At 43.5% G+C, this 16,280-nt stretch overlaps 1 protein-coding gene across 2 annotated transcripts in view; it reads right to left on the bottom strand.

Annotated features, from left to right (window-relative positions):
- Positions 1 to 861: 861 nt before the first annotated feature.
- Positions 862 to 16,280, bottom strand: part of ticrr (TopBP1-interacting, checkpoint, and replication regulator) — a 32,458-nt gene continuing 17,039 nt past the window's right edge. The window contains exons 15-21 of one of the 2 annotated variants that reach the window (XM_034085988.2): positions 14,099 to 14,230; positions 13,845 to 13,935; positions 13,680 to 13,738; positions 12,172 to 12,449; positions 5,236 to 7,432; positions 4,503 to 4,631; positions 862 to 1,415 (exon numbers count right to left, since the gene is read on the bottom strand). In XM_034085988.2, the coding sequence (XP_033941879.1) occupies positions 1,297 to 1,415; positions 4,503 to 4,631; positions 5,236 to 7,432; positions 12,172 to 12,449; positions 13,680 to 13,738; positions 13,845 to 13,935; positions 14,099 to 14,230 (3,005 nt within the window). In that variant the 3' untranslated portion in view covers positions 862 to 1,296. The remainder of the gene's footprint in view (positions 1,416 to 4,502; positions 4,632 to 5,235; positions 7,433 to 12,171; positions 12,450 to 13,679; positions 13,739 to 13,844; positions 13,936 to 14,098; positions 14,231 to 16,280) is intronic. The other variant, XM_034085989.2, reaches the window with a different exon arrangement.

Genomic DNA, 16,280 nt, shown 5'->3' with positions numbered 1-16,280 from the left:
GACAGGGCAATCGCACAGCTCATTTGCATGCAACACACATTAACACAGTTAATACAATAAAGACGACCCGGAAGGCAGCAGCCGTAACATTAAGTCTTTGGCGATTAGACCCGGATCCTGAAATCGTATATATATCTAAAGGGGGAAATGCAGACGTGAGCATAGGGAACCCCCCGGGGTCGACACTGGTGATGATGCTGAAGATCTGGATTTGATGAGCTGTGATGAGGTCTTTGGGTTAACTCTCCTGGCACTGGATGAGATGAAAGGAGGTGGATGGGGAGGCGGCAGCATGAACACCTGAAATCACGCTGACTGCAAGAGAGAGGAGAACCATTTTAAAGTTTGGCTGCAGCACGCTGATTGGCTGCTGGAGAATGAGGTGAATGTAATAGGTTAACAGAACGCCCGTGATGAGCTGATTATAAGCAGCTGCGGAGTGACTGTATATACACCCAGTCTTCCTGAAAGAACTTGCGCTGAGCTTCAGTAAGGTCTACCGTAAGGAAATGGTAATAAGTGGACTTTCCTCATGTGCATGGCTTCATATTGAAGGGGGATCGTCCTGAAAGTACCAAACAACAATGTTAATGTTGTAGAGAAGTCAAGAGTTCATACCCTAATATAATCCTACAGTACGTGGCAGGACTTTGAAGCTGCTGTTGAGTCACGGCAGCGTTTGCAACATCACAGCTCAAGCTGTTCTGTATGCATGAGCGAGGGACATTTTCTACTTCCAGATCTGTGAAGAAGAAACTAAACTCTGTACAAACATCTAGCAGTGATGGTATGAATACAAAAAATTCCTTCCATAATTAAGAAAACAGATTTTTATTTACATAAAGTATTTGCAACATAAGGTATTAACAATATGAATCAATCATTGGGCCCTTCCCTTTCACAGAAAAAGCAAGACTATGACAGAAAAACAGACTAATAAATAAACATGAATATTCAGAGCAACACATTTAGACTTGATTGTAAAATTGCTTATTTCAAAACACTGATGACATAATATCACCATTTGAGCTTCAGGAGACTTGGGTGGCTAAAATCATTAATAGGAACAATTTTAAACATCTTGAAAGAACTGCTTAGCTTTTCAACTCACAGCTAAACGTGCCTAACATAATAAAATCTCCTCATTGAAACAGAAACAGCTGGTTAGGACATTCATGCTCCAGCCTTTCAAGTGGCGCCTGAAAGACATCCTTCAGATCTGCCATCAAAAGCTCTCTCAGACAAAGCGTGTGAGAGGAAGGCTCACAGTGAAACACAACGGACAATGTTTGTTGTTCAGTGCAGCAGCCTCTTCCTGCTGTAGGACCGTCCTGTGTCAGCCCGTCTGATTGACTGGCTGAAGGGAGAGACCTCCACTCCCTCCACCTCTGTCCTCCTCCCTGACGCTGCTTCATCTACAGAGATAAGGAAAACATGATGAGTGTTAGGTATGTAGTGTAACAGGGTATATGCAGGAATCCTGAAGTCAAATGTAAGACCTTTTTTAAGGCCCTTTCCATACATTTTAAGTCCTCATCTCCACTTGGAGTTCTAACCGGTTACCTTGGCGACACACTTCACCTCACATTGACTATATACAGTATCGATTGTCCTTCCTCCTTCTCTTCCAACCATTTGGACGCAGACTTGCATTTCCCCATAACGATGTTGTTTAACAACCGGCGTAAACGGACCTTCGCGCGCTATCACGCAGTGAGCGTACGATGTCCTGTTCAGATGACGTCAAACCCAACGGGATGCCATCAATACACTCCACACCTACGCCATGATTACATTCAGGCAGACTGTAGAATACAACCTCTTTGGACCATTTAGATACTTATTGAAAACAAGATACAAAATGTAATACCTTGGAAAATGCCGTTTAATACTTTTTAATAGCCTTATTTATCGCTAAATCGATCAACTTTTAATACCTTTTAAGACCCCGCGGACCCCCTGAGTAAAGGAAGCTGAAATGATTTATCCGGTTGTCTGGTCATTTTGTCTGAAAGGCCCTTCAAATGATAGCGCAATGAACTATACGCTTATCTGGACAACTACAAATAACATTATTTGGTGTAAATAAGGCCACAACCATAAGTCTTGGGGCACTTTGCTTAAAAACACTACTGAAACAATGACTTTATTATGAAAGGGTTTATTAATTCTCTGCTTGTCAACTTATATACGAACTGCAGCTCTATATGCGATAGTTGAGCATCTTCCTAACGAATAAAAGAAGAAATAATTAAAGATAATAAAATAAAAGATTACTTTTACTGATCATATGTCAGTAATGTTTTAAGGTAATTTTATTCTCATTTGTTGAGTGGGAAAATGTTGACGGATTAAAATAGTTTCACAACTGATTGTTATTGAACACAGTAGTATGCAGTAGGGCTGTGCAATTAGTCGTATTTTAATCGCAATTACGATTTTGGCCTGCCACAATTACGAAAACATAATCGAAAAAAACGATTATTTAGCTTTGCTAGGTTGTGACAGTGCACTGCAACATATTTGATCTCATTTATTTTTCATATTTATATTTATTTAGTAGCTTGTGGAAGTGCGCTCCAAAATATTTGTTGATCTTGTTTATTGGTATTTATTATTTTGATATTATTTATTTAAATGTAAATATAAAAGTATAATTTATTTTAGTATTGGTTTTTCAGTTGAATTTTACGTTCAGGGTAATCAACAGTTAAAAAGAGACTGTTCAAATTATTATTTGTATTTGTTTTAAAGTTCAATAAATGGATGTTTTCATCAAACCATCGGCTGCCCCCTGCCCTCTCTGGAACACATCTCCACCTCCCGCTGCCCTCTCTGGAACACATCTCCACCTCCCGCTGCCCTCTCTGGAACACATCTCCACCTCCCCCTGCCCTCTCTGGAACACATCTCCGCTGCCCTCTCTGGAACACATCTCCACCTCCCGCTGCCCTCTCTGGAACACATCTCCGCTGCCCTCTCTGGAACACATCTCCACCTCCCGCTGCCCTCTCTGGAACACATCTCCACCTCCCGCTGCCCTCTCTGGAGCACATCTCCACCTCCCGCTGCCCTCTCTGGAACACATCTCCACCTCCCGCTGCCCTCTCTGGAACACATCTCCACCTCCCGCTGCCCTCTCTGGAACACATCTCCACCTCCCGCTGCCCTCTCTGGAGCACATCTCCACCTCCCGCTGCCCTCTCTGGAACACATCTCCACCTCCCGCTGCCCTCTCTGGAACACATCTCCACCTCCCGCTGCCCTCTTTGGAACACATCTCCACCTCCCGCTGCCCTCTCTGGAACACATCTCCACCTCCCGCTGCCCTCTCTGGAACACATCTCCACCTCCCGCTGCCCTCTCTGGAACACATCTCCACCTCCCGCTGCCCTCTCTGGAACACATCTCCACCTCCCGCTGCCCTCTCTGGAACACATCTCCACCTCCCGCTGCCCTCTCTGGAACACATCTCCACCTCCCGCTGCCCTCTCTGGAACACATCTCCACCTCCCGCTGCCCTCTCTGGAACACATCTCCACCTCCCGCTGCCCTCTCTGGAACACATCTCCACCTCCCGCTGCCCTCTCTGGAACACATCTCCACCTCCCGCTGCCCTCTCTGGAACACATCTCCACCTCCCGCTGCCCTCTCTGGAACACATCTCCACCTCCCGCTGCCCTCTCTGGAACACATCTCCACCTCCCGCTGCCCTCTCTGGAACACATCTCCACCTCCCGCTGCCCTCTCTGGAACACATCTCCACCTCCCGCTGCCTCAGCAGAGCTAACTAAATAATAAAGGACAGCTCTCACCCAGGTCACAGACTGTTCTCTCTGCTGCCTTCTGGGAGGAGAGACAGGAGCTTCAAGTCACGGACAAACAGACTAAAACGGTTTCTACCCCTGGGCCGTCAGGCTGCTCAACCACCACATATAATGCAATAACTGTAACCATTCTCACACATACACACACTTTTAATGCACTTTATATACTATTTTTATATCAATATTTTGAACTATTTATTCCCCCGTATGATTGTATGTTGTCTGTCTTATTGCCGTGTTTTTTAGTGTTATGTATTTGTTTGTATTTTTTGCACACCGGGACAGAGTTGCACTCTGAATCTCGTTATACTCTGTGTATAATGACAATAAAAGGCTTTAACTTTAACTTAATAAATGGATGTTTTCAAAGTCAATGAATAATCGTATTTAATAATCGTGATATCAATTATTGACCAAAATAATCATGATTATGATTTTTCTATAATCGAGCAGCCCTAGTATGCAGTCAAGTAGATCTCGTTTATTATAATAACATTTATGGATATAACTTATATGTTAATGATTTATTGCATAAGCATAAATCATTAACAACAATGTGTTTGTTTTCTTAATAAAATCCAATTTAAAAATGTTGTGTGAACAAATGTGGGATGTTTCAAACCTGCCTGTGAGAGTGTGTTTGTTACCATGTGGCTCACAGCACTAAGATCTTACCTTTAAAGTTGGGTGTTCTCTTACTAGCAGAGCAGGCGTTGCCCTTGAACAACAGCGGAGAGTGAGTGAGCGCCAAAATCCCACTCGCTGTCACCGGCTTCCTCACCGCGGAGCCGGGGGGCGTCGCTACTGTCAAGGTGTGGAAAACAGAATCGGTATAATAACGGTTTTATTATTTTACCATATACATTTTTTAAGGCTGGCTTTAATTTACTTCAAGTTCATTAAAGCACATTTACAATAACATTATATTTGATTTCAGACATGTATCAAGCTGATCCTATATACTTGTTACAGCTTTAAATATATGAAAATGTTCTTGCTTTCCTCTCGTATCATTGCATATTTAATACGTGGGCAGAATATAGAAGCTGTTTTGAGTCAAAGTGAAAGAATTGGAGTGAGAATAAAACAACAACTTTCTAAAAGCTGCAAGCAATACCAAAAACCACAGTATTTCTTATTCATTCTCACTTGAACCGTTTTCTTTTATTTTAAATGGCTAAAATTGTTTTCACTTCATATAGCACTGTAAATTGCATGAAATTATGAGCTGTTTTATGTATGTTTAGTGTGTCTAAGGACCCCAGGAAGAATAGCCAATGCTCATGCTAGTGCTAATGCGGATCCTAATAAAGAATAAGAATGGCACAAATGGAAAATGGGTTGACTCAGTGCACCTATTTTATCCTCAACAAACATTTGAGCTGTAATGTTTGAGCAGTAGCTTTACCTGACTTGACGTCTCCAGTCCCGGTGGCCCAGAGGATGTCTTCCTCATCTTCTTCTCCCTGAGCATCAGCTCCACCCAGCTGCTCCAACCAGTACAAGTCCTCCAGTGGAGACAGAGGAGAAGCATCTGCTGCAGCTGGGAGAGACTGTTTAGAGGTCAAAGCTGATCCTGCTGCTTTGTTGTTTGACGGCTCCTCCGTGTCCTCGACGTCCTGCAGTCTGCTAACTCCGAGCTCAGCTTGCTCCAACAACTCCCCCAGCATAGGCTCCATCTTCAGGCCCCGATCCTTGCCTCCACCCAGCCCAATCTGAGCTCTCTTCCTGCGGGGCCAGCTGTTCAGGTTGTCTGGAGTGGCTTTACCTCCGCTCTGTGGTGAAGGAGTGAGGGGGATTATGTCTGCTATCATGGGAGACATTGTTCCCCCAGGATAGTGTGTCGGGGTGTAGGACTGACAAATGAACGTCTGTACGCTCCCACCTTTTCCAGGCGTAATCTTTGCCGGGGTGACGTGAGTACAGAGAGACGGTGAGACACATCCCGGATCTCTGTGCTTAGAGAACAGAGCCAAGGGGCTTTCCAGCTGAGAAGGTTTCACACCAACTAAGGGGCTCCAAGCTCCCGATCGAGGGCCGCCGCCTGAGGCCGAATCGCCCGCGTTCATGGAATCTGTGCGTTTGATTTTGAGCTTAGGAACTCCCGATGTTTGCATTTCCATTTCTACCTGGTAAGTCATAGGGTTGGGAGTACCCACGCTCTTTTGACGACTAAGTTTAGCTGGACCTCTTGGGGTTGAAAATCGAGGGGATTCATTTCCGTAACCCAGGCGAGCTGCAGCTTCCCTCTGTTGGCGGTCGGGGGTCTGTCGGAAACCGTAGCTCCGGCTAGGTGTTCCCGGGAGTGCCGGACGTGATTTAGGAGACGACATGTTCAACAAAAAGTCTTCCCCGGACGTTGAGGTCTTTCGTGAAAAGCTGATGTTCATCTTGATACCTCCACTGAACTGAGTCTTGACAACCGCAGCATCGACAATATCCATACTTTCATCGTATATGGAGTTAAAACGTGAAGAGTCAACGTGGTGGGAATCTCTGTGGGGACTAGAGTCCGTTTCAGAGGTTTGTGAAGGTTCTGCTTGTACCTCGTCTTTTGTATCGGACTGAATGTCCTTCACCACAAGCTCCCAGTGCTCAGCAGGTTCTGTGTTTAGTTTCGAGGGAAGATTCTCACTAGACTGGGATCTTAAGTTGCGTCTGGGGGTTTCAGCACCTTGACCAGACCTTGTTCTTCTTAAGGACTTTACTGGAGTCTTTCTTGATTTATCTGGTCCTTCTGAAATGGTAGAACCTTCTGCTGGAGCAAACACTGGCTTACATGGAGATGAAATGTTTACATGTTTGGCTGGAGTTCGTCCAGAACGAGTCACCATGCGATCAGGACTAAGAGTCTTCGAAGGAGTTCTAGTGTTGGGTTTAGGTGACAGGTTGTGGTTTTGTGGTGGTGTGGATTGTGGAGGGTTAGGGTTGGACATTTCCAGTAGACTGACTTTCTCAGGTGTTTTCATCCTGTCAAGTTTTTCAGAGGACTTTGGATTTGTATTCTGTGTCAGAAGAACTTTATCCGGAGTTTCAGAAATCCTCACCAGTCTCACTTGACACGTCTTTTCTGGAGTCTTGAAAATGTCCCTTTTAGTGTTTGTGCTTTTGACAGGACTGCAGAACAGTTTGTTTCTCAGTGTAGGAGAAGAGCGAGATGCAACGCTCGGCGACTCTGGCACCTTGAAAGTAGAGCTGCTCTCTGCCACTCTACATTTTCGAGGAGATGGAGACCATGTGACGCTCTTCTTGGGAGTCTGGGTAATTGGGCTATTGAGAATATGTAACCCGGAAGAGGATTCAACCAAGACCTTGATCGGAGTCCTGAGAATCCCCTTCAGCGGGCTCCTCAGAGGGCTCTCTTTAGTCGGTGTCTCGACCACTAGAGCGCGTTTGGCTGGAGATCTGAATGGACTTCCTCTCAGAGCCATACCTACTTCACGAGAGCTTCCTGCTACTGGGCTCTGAGCAGCGGGGGAAACACGCATCCTGAACCGAGGCGGGGTTTTGGGGGATCCTGGGGTACGAGGGGTCCTTGGAGTTCTGGTCCCATGTGTGGCCCTCCCATGTTTACCAGGTGACTTAGTTGGCGTTTTATTTGGGCTCTAAAACAAACACAGAAACAAAAAAGTCATTAAACCTGCAATAACCAACATTTTTTTCAACTTCATTACTCGGACATTTCATGATGCTTTCCGTTCTGTATTTTTTCTTTGTAATGTTTCTAATTGACTTGACATCTTTGTTTGTTGTGTGAATTGTATTCTTGTAAAGCGACTGAGTACTTAGGCGCTTTCACACCGGAGTACTTTTCCCGTTTAGTTCTGATAGTACCTGGGATTTTGCGTTCACACCAAGAAGAGAACTTAGTTAATGAGAACTTTCCCCCCCTTTTTAGTGCCTGCTAGAGAGGTGGTACTTTCCTGGGGAGAACAAAGTTCAAATTTCTGATTGGCTGGGCGGATTGCAAACCACGCCCCGTAAAACTCGGAAAAGTGTTTGAAGCCGCCATTGTATTTGCTGGCATTAGCATTATTAGCATTAGCATTAACCCCGCGCACCAACGGAGAGAGACTAACTTATGGCAACTCCGGGGACTTCGGGTGGCAGTATAGGCCGTGAAGTTGTTTGCGTCCTGCCAGTAAACCCAAAGCAAAAGAAGAAGAAGAAGAAGAAGTGACGTCAGCAGCTTCATTTGCGTAATCTGCCCTCAGGGAACTTATTCCGGTGTGAATGCGATCGGCTCTTAGTTCCATGGGGGTACTAAGTGCTGGGAACGAAGTACGGCAAAGTACTTGGTGTGAAAGCGGCTCTTAGGAAAGCGCTATATAAAATTAAATGTATTATTAACTTTAAGGCAGCGGTAACTAACTGTAAATATAACTGACATATAGTCCCCTTTTTAGTTATTATGGCAAACTTACGGAGCCCTGGAGGGTTCATTGAGAGAAAAATAAATAAAACGTAGCCACGTTTTACTTTCTCGTTCGCACGAGTTAATAAAGCGTGGGCACGAGTTAATAAAGCGTGGGCACGAGTTAATAAAGCATGGCCTCGTTTTATTTAAATTGAGGTATTCCTGTCCGTGACTCACAGAATCTGCTGCCCACAGCTGTTTTACAGAAGGAAAACATCCTTCACTTTATGAAATCTCTGTGGCACCAGTGGCCTGTACTACGAAGCAGGATTTGCTATTTACACTATTCATTCATGAAGTATGACGCTGCGCTGTCAGCACGCGTCTCCATGTTTGTGATTGGTCAAATGTTGGTAACCCCGTCCCTTTCACGTGAACGCACTCTCAGCCGGACAGAGAAACCCTGGTTGATTTGCTGAGTTAACCAGCTTCGTAGGACCGCTTAGCGACATCGCGTTTGTTAGGGTTAGTTAAGCCGGGTAAATCAAACATATCCAGGGTCTGTTGAACTGGCTTCGTCGTACAGGGCACTGGAGGCAGTAACGTGTAATTCAGCAGAATCTGAGAAGAGCAGCACCAGCTGCAAAGAGCGGTGCCTTTTACTGTTTACTTCACTGCGTTTCCCTTCATTAGAACCGCTGGATAGAGATCGAGGCTGCTACGTTTAACCACACACACCGAACTACCAGAGTATTCCCCCTCGTTTTATGAAGGATATGTCCCATCACCGGGGCGCATGATGTGTGTGTGTGTTTGTGTGTGTGTGTGCTCAGCTCCGCTCTGTGTGTGCGGTGTGTTTGTGTGTGTCCGACACCCCCGGCATTTGTTTTCAAATTACCACGAACAGTAATTTACACAAATCTGGTTCTCCATAGTTATATGTGTATTCCCAAGTGAAAGAAATTTGTTTAATCTTAATCTCGATGTGCTATAGTCCTGCCGGAGTGCACCGGAACGAACGATACTATCAAACAAATGCCCACACACACACACAAAACGAGGCCACGCTTTAGTAACTCGTGCGCACGCTTTAGTAACTCGTGCACACGCTTTAGTAACTCGTGCGCACGAGTTACTAAAGCGTGGCCACGTTTTATTTATTTTTCTCTCTATGAACCCTCCAGGGCTCCGTACAAACTCAATATCCTCATCGGACAAAATTCTCCTCGGTCATTTGTTTATCTCCAGAAAGCGTGCACATATTTTCCTATTGGTTGTAGAGTAGGTCAAATGTCACTTGATCAAGATTTTATTTATGGACCTACTACTTCTCCTGAAAAATCCAGCTAAATACATTAAAGGAATGGATCACCATCTTAAAAGTATGTGAAGATGGCTGAAAGAATACAAATACTGTAATATAATGGATCTCCACATACTAATTTTACAAGAATAGCCACACGAACATTCATGAATATCTATTTTTAAGACATGCAGGTAAACAAAGACGTTAAAATGAAAAGATGCTTTAGTAATTTGCCAGTTTCAGGAAGGAAATCACTGCTCTTTAGTTCATTGTGTCCAGTAATTGTTTTGAATCCGTTTCCCTTTGGTAGCACATACTTAAAAAGACATTCAGACTGTAGAACTACATCCACTACTACAGGGGTGTCCAAACCTTTGTCACAAGGGCCACATACAGAAAAATATACGAAGGGCTGGGCCACTCACTAAAGCACGTGTGTCAAATCAGGCCCTTGGTGGATTTAATTTCGGCTCGCAGGTTAATTTTTAATTACTATTAGATCTGGCCCGTCGGTATATTGCACGCACACCTTCACTCCATCCTGAGGGTCTCCTCCGCTCAGAGCCTGACCCCAAACATTGATGACCTTGCACCCAAGATGAGATGCCAAGTATCTGCTTGAACTAGCATCACAGAGCAGCAACCTGAGTTTACATGGATGTTTCCTTCTGCACTTTCTCTCTCACGACAACAGGGCATGTTTGGTTTGTTCTTTGAGGGGAATCGTTTTTTTGAAGCTGTTGTTGGCCTGTGGAGAAATGTGATCATAAGAAATGACTCTGGAGAAGCTGCAGATAGAGCCATGAGAAATGTATGCAACTGATTATTTAATGTTGTTTTTATAGGCAATCATTTAAGCTTTGTTAGTTCCAGGTTTAATATGTGCAATAAGTTCATTTCAATAAGTTTTGCAATAAACATTGAACCAGTCCGGCCCTCGACTAGTACCCATTTTTTTTATTTTGGCCCACTGTGTATTTGAGTTTGACTCCCCTGCACTAGAGGTATATTTCCTCATAAGTTACGTTTTAAGACAGCAAACTCAATCAAATGTAGGTAAATGATGCTTGATACTTGAAAATGCTTTAAAGAAACAAAACAGCATACATCACAGCTCTCCAGAGGGTTTCATTTATTATGTTGGCAGCTCATTCCTTAAAACAGGAGCCTCAGATTGCTTATTATTTGGGGAAATATGAAGGGTATATTTCACGCTTGTTATACAAATAAGTTATTGGGCTTTTTCTTATCAAGTTAGATTATTTAGGAAATGTTTTCAAATATAATTGAGTGAATATATTCAAAAAGTGGGCTTATTAACACACGAATACTAATTTGTAATATATGTTTACACATACATTTAAGAAGTACAATATACAGGGTTCATACACTTTTTCACCAATGATTTTCAATGACCTTCACCTAATTTTCCATGACCAAAAAATGTACTCCCAGCGGTACCACTGAAAACGGTTTATTTTAACATGGTAAGCTGGAAAATAAGGTCTGCATATGAAACATGTCGTGCCTATCTAAAACAAATCAAAGGCTTACTAGCTTCTACGCGCTAAAGCAACTCAAATCTCTCACCAGCAAAATACCTCGTTAGTTAAATACCATTTTAAGTTTCATTACTATACGATACAGTATTTATTATCATTATAGTATTACTATTTCAGCGATTAGATAAACTATAAATTATATTTGATGCAACTTTAGCGGCTGGGATGAGGATCAGCACCTCCAAATCTGAGGCCATGGTTCTCAGCAGGAAACCGATGGACTGTCCACTCCAAGTAGGGAATGAGTCCTTACCCCAAGTGAAGGAGTTCAAGTATCTCGGGGTCTTGTTCTCGAGTGAGAGAACAATGGGCGAAGGGCCGGAGAGTCGGAGCAGCGGGAGCGGTACTGCAGTCGCTTTACCGCACCGTTGTGACGAAAAGGGAGCTGAGCCAGAAGGCAAAGCTCTCTGTCTACCGGGCCATTTTCGTTCCTACCCTCACCTATGGTCATGAAGGATGGGTCATGACCGAAAGAACGAGATCGCGGATACAAGCGGCCGAGATGGGTTTCCTCCGCCGGGTGGCTGGTGTCTCCCTTAGGGATAAGGAGAGAAGTTCGGTCATCAGGGAGGGACTCGGAGTTGAGCCGCTCTAGTAGTTAGGATGCTACCTGGGCGCCTCCCTCGGGAGGTGTTCCAGGCACGTCCAGCTGGGAAGAGACCAAGGGGTAGACCTAGGACCAGGTGGAGGGATTATATCTCTTCGCTGGCCTGGGAGCGCCTTGGGACCCCCCAGTCAGAGCTGGTTGATGTCGCCAGGGAAAAGGAAGTTTGGGGCTCTCTGCTGGAACTGCTACCCCCGCGACCCGACCACGGATAAGCGGGAGAAGATGGATGGATGGATGGAACTTTAGTTAGATTTCAATAAAAAATATTGTTTTCCAAAACTTTTCCAGGGCCTGGAATTTGCATTTTGAATTTCCATGACTTTTCCAGGTTTTTAATGACCGTAAGAACCCTGAATATAAGACCAGCACAAGTATCATTTGTGGGCCGTATTCCATTATACTTTCAGAACTTGCTGAGGGCCGATTCAAAATGGTCCACGGGCCGCATTTCGGACACCCCTGCACTACATGATGTGTTTTGATGAAGCGCACTTCTAAAAGAGAGAACTCACCTCAAACACACTGGAGTCAGTGTGCAGGCGGGACCTGGTGGCTCTGGTCGCAGTCGGCGGGTCAGAAAGACGACTCGGGGACTCAGCCGCCCCGAAGAGAAGTCTCATGGGAGATCGGACCATTTTTACGTTTATTCCACTGATCTTTCCATCGCTGAGAGAGAGCTGCGAGGCAGAGAGAGCTCTCTCCAGGTTGCTCGAGCGAGGTTGAGAACTGGAGTAGAAGACGTTCGAGTGTCTTCGAGCAAACTTCTTTATTCTTGGGCTCCTTCTTAGGTCTGGAACAAAACCAAAAAGCACAACAAGAGTAAGTTAAGGGAAAGACAATAATTGATCAAATGTGAAGAGAATTGAGAGTATCCAGTTTGTTTTAATCTTGAATTGCTACACACAAGAATGAGTTAATAGCTAATGTAAGTAATTAAATGTACCAGTAAATTGGTTATGTTCATTGAAATGCTTAAATTAAAAAAAGACGAAAAACCCCAAGACTCTAGCTCGGTTTATATCTCTGATTATTTCTTAATTTCAAGAAACAACGGAGACTTTCTTTTGTTCTTAACCTTCCGGTATCACTGTGGACGTTTTTATCCATATGGGTAATTTTTCACATTTCATTTTGCAATAACTTTGGTTGTGTTGGTGCAAATGGCCTGATTTCTTTGTAACAAGGCTATTTTCTCGATCTATTTTGGAATTCCAATTTACATTTTTCAAATCGGTCTTTAATTCACTGTGTAACAAATCGACTACGCTTATTGACCATTCGAGACAAAAATATCCACTGCAAAAGACTTTGATAAAAAACATGACTGCCTTTTTGTGCATGTTTTTCATAGAAAACGCAAATTCATGTTCTCAAACTGGCAGTTAAAGGGTTAACATCCTGAAAATGATTTAATATTTGGTATTTTTGATCAGGACTGAAGTTGATGGAAAGATTTAACCCCAAAAAATGTAAAAATAATAATAATCTGTTATCATTTTATAGCAGTTTTTGGAAGTGGACATTTTTGTCCCGAATGACTAATGTGAGTTTTTTGTTTAATCTGATTTTGTACAAAAACTAATAATGCAAAAAAATAAATGTTGTTGCTAATCTTTGACATATCCAAGACTGTGATAAAAAAAAGAAGCCATTCTCCAGATATTTATTGTATGGAAAATATATCATTTTCTCTGTTTCTATCATGAAAAACAACAGCGATTTCATGTCTTCAAAATGGCATTTAAAGGGTTAAAATCCTGAAAATGCTAAAAATATTTGGTATTTTTGATTAGGGCGGAAGTTGCTTTAAAGATTGAACCCAAAAAAGTTGAGAAAAAAACCTTTTGATATAATGTTTTTATCAAAGTTTTTGGCAGTGGACATTTTTGTCCCGAATGACTAATTTGCGTAGTCCAATGGAATGATAGCGGAGGGTTAAACAAAAAGACAAATACAGGATATACTTCGAACTCCACGTAAATATACATTGCGTGGAAAATAAAACGATTTGATAAGATACCGTCTGCAGGTTTTACTGGTGACTCTTCCACAATGCACTCCTCAGTTGGGACAGATCTCCTAAAAATGAAAACATGGCAGGTTTTTATTAGTAATTATTTTTAGTTATACGATAGAAAAAACCCTCAATAAATCTCTTTAAGGCAGACTGTCGATAGATACATACCTTCCCATTTTCTGCCGGTATAGCAGGCGATTTGACCCTTGCTTGTGGTGCGGGGTTTCACACACTTTCTTTGTCATAAGTTTGTGTCGCTCTGAAAAGGGAGATATTCCTTTGAGTTACGGCAAAAAAAAACAAATCTAACGCTTTCAAACTCTCAATGTAGCAGTGTATATCTGAACATAAATACTTCTGATGAAAAGTCAGCTTTCATTGCCTCAATTACAATATATTTTCTTTTATTTAATTTGGTTTACCTTCTGATTCAGCAGTACTCTTGCGTTTCAAACCTTCCACAGCGGACACAGACTGGCTCCTCGGCATCTTGGCTTTCTTTGAAGGGGAAACGATCTCCTGGTTGAACAGATTTCGTCTCACCTTCGTCACCTCTGTGGACATTTAGAATATGGTCTGGATTAAAGACTGCATCTTAAAGTATAAAACATTCAACAACTTTCTAGTTTGCTTCTTTGTGGAAAAAGAGCTGAATTCATCTTGGATTTGAGTCTGGGGCCGTTTCTCAATCTCGAGGATACTGGCTTCCAAGCCAATATTTCAAGCATGCTACGTCATCGAGTGCCGCCGAAGGACTGTTCCAATCTCCAGCATACTTGGAATTCCACCGAGGCCGCATCCTTGGTTTCGAGGCTGCACGATGGGTAGACTTCGCGTCCTTAAAATCCCCACAATGCTTTGCGCACGGACCAATTTAAAAAACCCTTGCGGAGGGGCTGAACCGACGCAGCACACATTTAAATGTAAGTATGTAGTGGCGTAGAACATGTGTTGGTAAATATGTTACATTTGTTATCACCAAAAATGTGTTCCGTGAAAGTAAAGCAAGTTCATAATTAGATAGACATCGTGAGGTATTTACTTTCGGTACAGTTTATATTGAAACCGTTAGAGAGAGTGGCACACTTGTTAGCCTGTTCCATTCTTCTTCGTTTTCTGAAGCCGTGGCTTGGAAGCATACTTGCTTAGTTTCTGAAGGAAGTGACTTGGAAGTACGCGACTACCAAGCCAGCATCCTCGCGATTGAGAAACACCCAGTGACATTGTATTCTTAAAAAAGGTCCATCAGACTAAGGCTGCACGATATTGGAAAAAACTGACATTGCGCTATTCTTTCCCCTGCGACATGAAAAAATACAGGAATTGAAGAAAAGGCAGTTATTTTTGTCCGCAAACCATCCTTTCTTGAACTTTAATGCTATACAATTGGTATTTTTTTAACGATATTTAACCGGATGAAGGATTTTAGTCACAGACTTCTGGATCTTAAGTTATCAGAGCAACAAGCTGAGCTAGCTCGGTTATCCTGCTGTGATCTGATCAAGAACGATTGTGATTGGTGGTTTGCTGTGCATGCAGAGCCGGCATGTCACTCACTCAAGAACCCCAGACATGAGAGCCGCGCGAGTTTTCCTTTTGTAGCAAGCAGCAAAATAATTATAACATGACGTGTTTGAGTTCATTTACCTACTTAATATCGCACGTCCTAAAAAAAAATATATCGCGCATGTCACTTCCGGGCAAACGTTTGGCTCCGCCCACTTTTGGGGGAAAACAAAGCGGTCATTTGAACGGCGGTCAATACTAATTCTGAAGTTTTTGCCAATCTGATCAGAAATGTAATAAAACCGTGGATTTTTGGATCTTCAAAGAGCCCGATTACGATGGCCAGACAAGCAAACAATTACATTACATCTTTGGAAATCGACGATCGGGCTGGATATATGGTTAAATATAGCAGTAGGCGATCGATGTCCATAGATGAGTCTACGTCACTTTACGACCCCGCCCACTTTTGGGGGAAACCAACGCTGTCATTTGAACGGCGGTCGAGCCTGAAGCCACAGAGCTCTTCTTTTACTGTCCTTTTTTCTTAGAGGAAGTACAGAAACACTGAACTCTGGATTTGTTTTAATGTTTGAGCCATTTCTACTGATCATAATTCCATTGTTGAGGTCTACTAAAATACATTTATATTGTGCAATTTTCCAAACTCAGATTGGTTTCTCAAACAGCATCTCTGTCCTAAGCTCCTGCCCCCCCCCCCCCTGTGAGCCCAGTGGCCGTCTGCGAGACACAGCGAAATCCAGCGCGAAACACACACACACACACACACCCTGGCTGGGAGTTAGTGTGTGCCCAGGCTGAGTTCCGTGGTGTCTCGCCGACCCCACACCAGTGAGCCAGCTCAGTGTCCCACTCCTCGCAGCAGCGAGCCTCGCAACGTCCTGCCGAGTGTGTGTGTGTGAGGAAGTCCACGGATTGGTCCAAACGTAACGGCTCCGCGGACGATATGTCACTATACCCAAGTAGTAAACAATGGAAAAAGAGAAATCTCCAACGAGGCGTTCTGGGGCAGCATACTGTAGACAGGTCTTTTCTGTGTTACGGCCCGTCCACACTACAGCGTCGAAAACTCCAATC

The sequence above is a fragment of the Pseudochaenichthys georgianus genome, chromosome 6 (assembly GCF_902827115.2).
Source record: "Pseudochaenichthys georgianus chromosome 6, fPseGeo1.2, whole genome shotgun sequence".
NCBI classification, from domain to species: Eukaryota; Metazoa; Chordata; class Actinopteri; order Perciformes; family Channichthyidae; genus Pseudochaenichthys; species Pseudochaenichthys georgianus.
The sequence above is the reverse complement of the archived record's forward strand: the minus strand, read 5'-3'. Positions and strand labels throughout refer to the sequence as shown.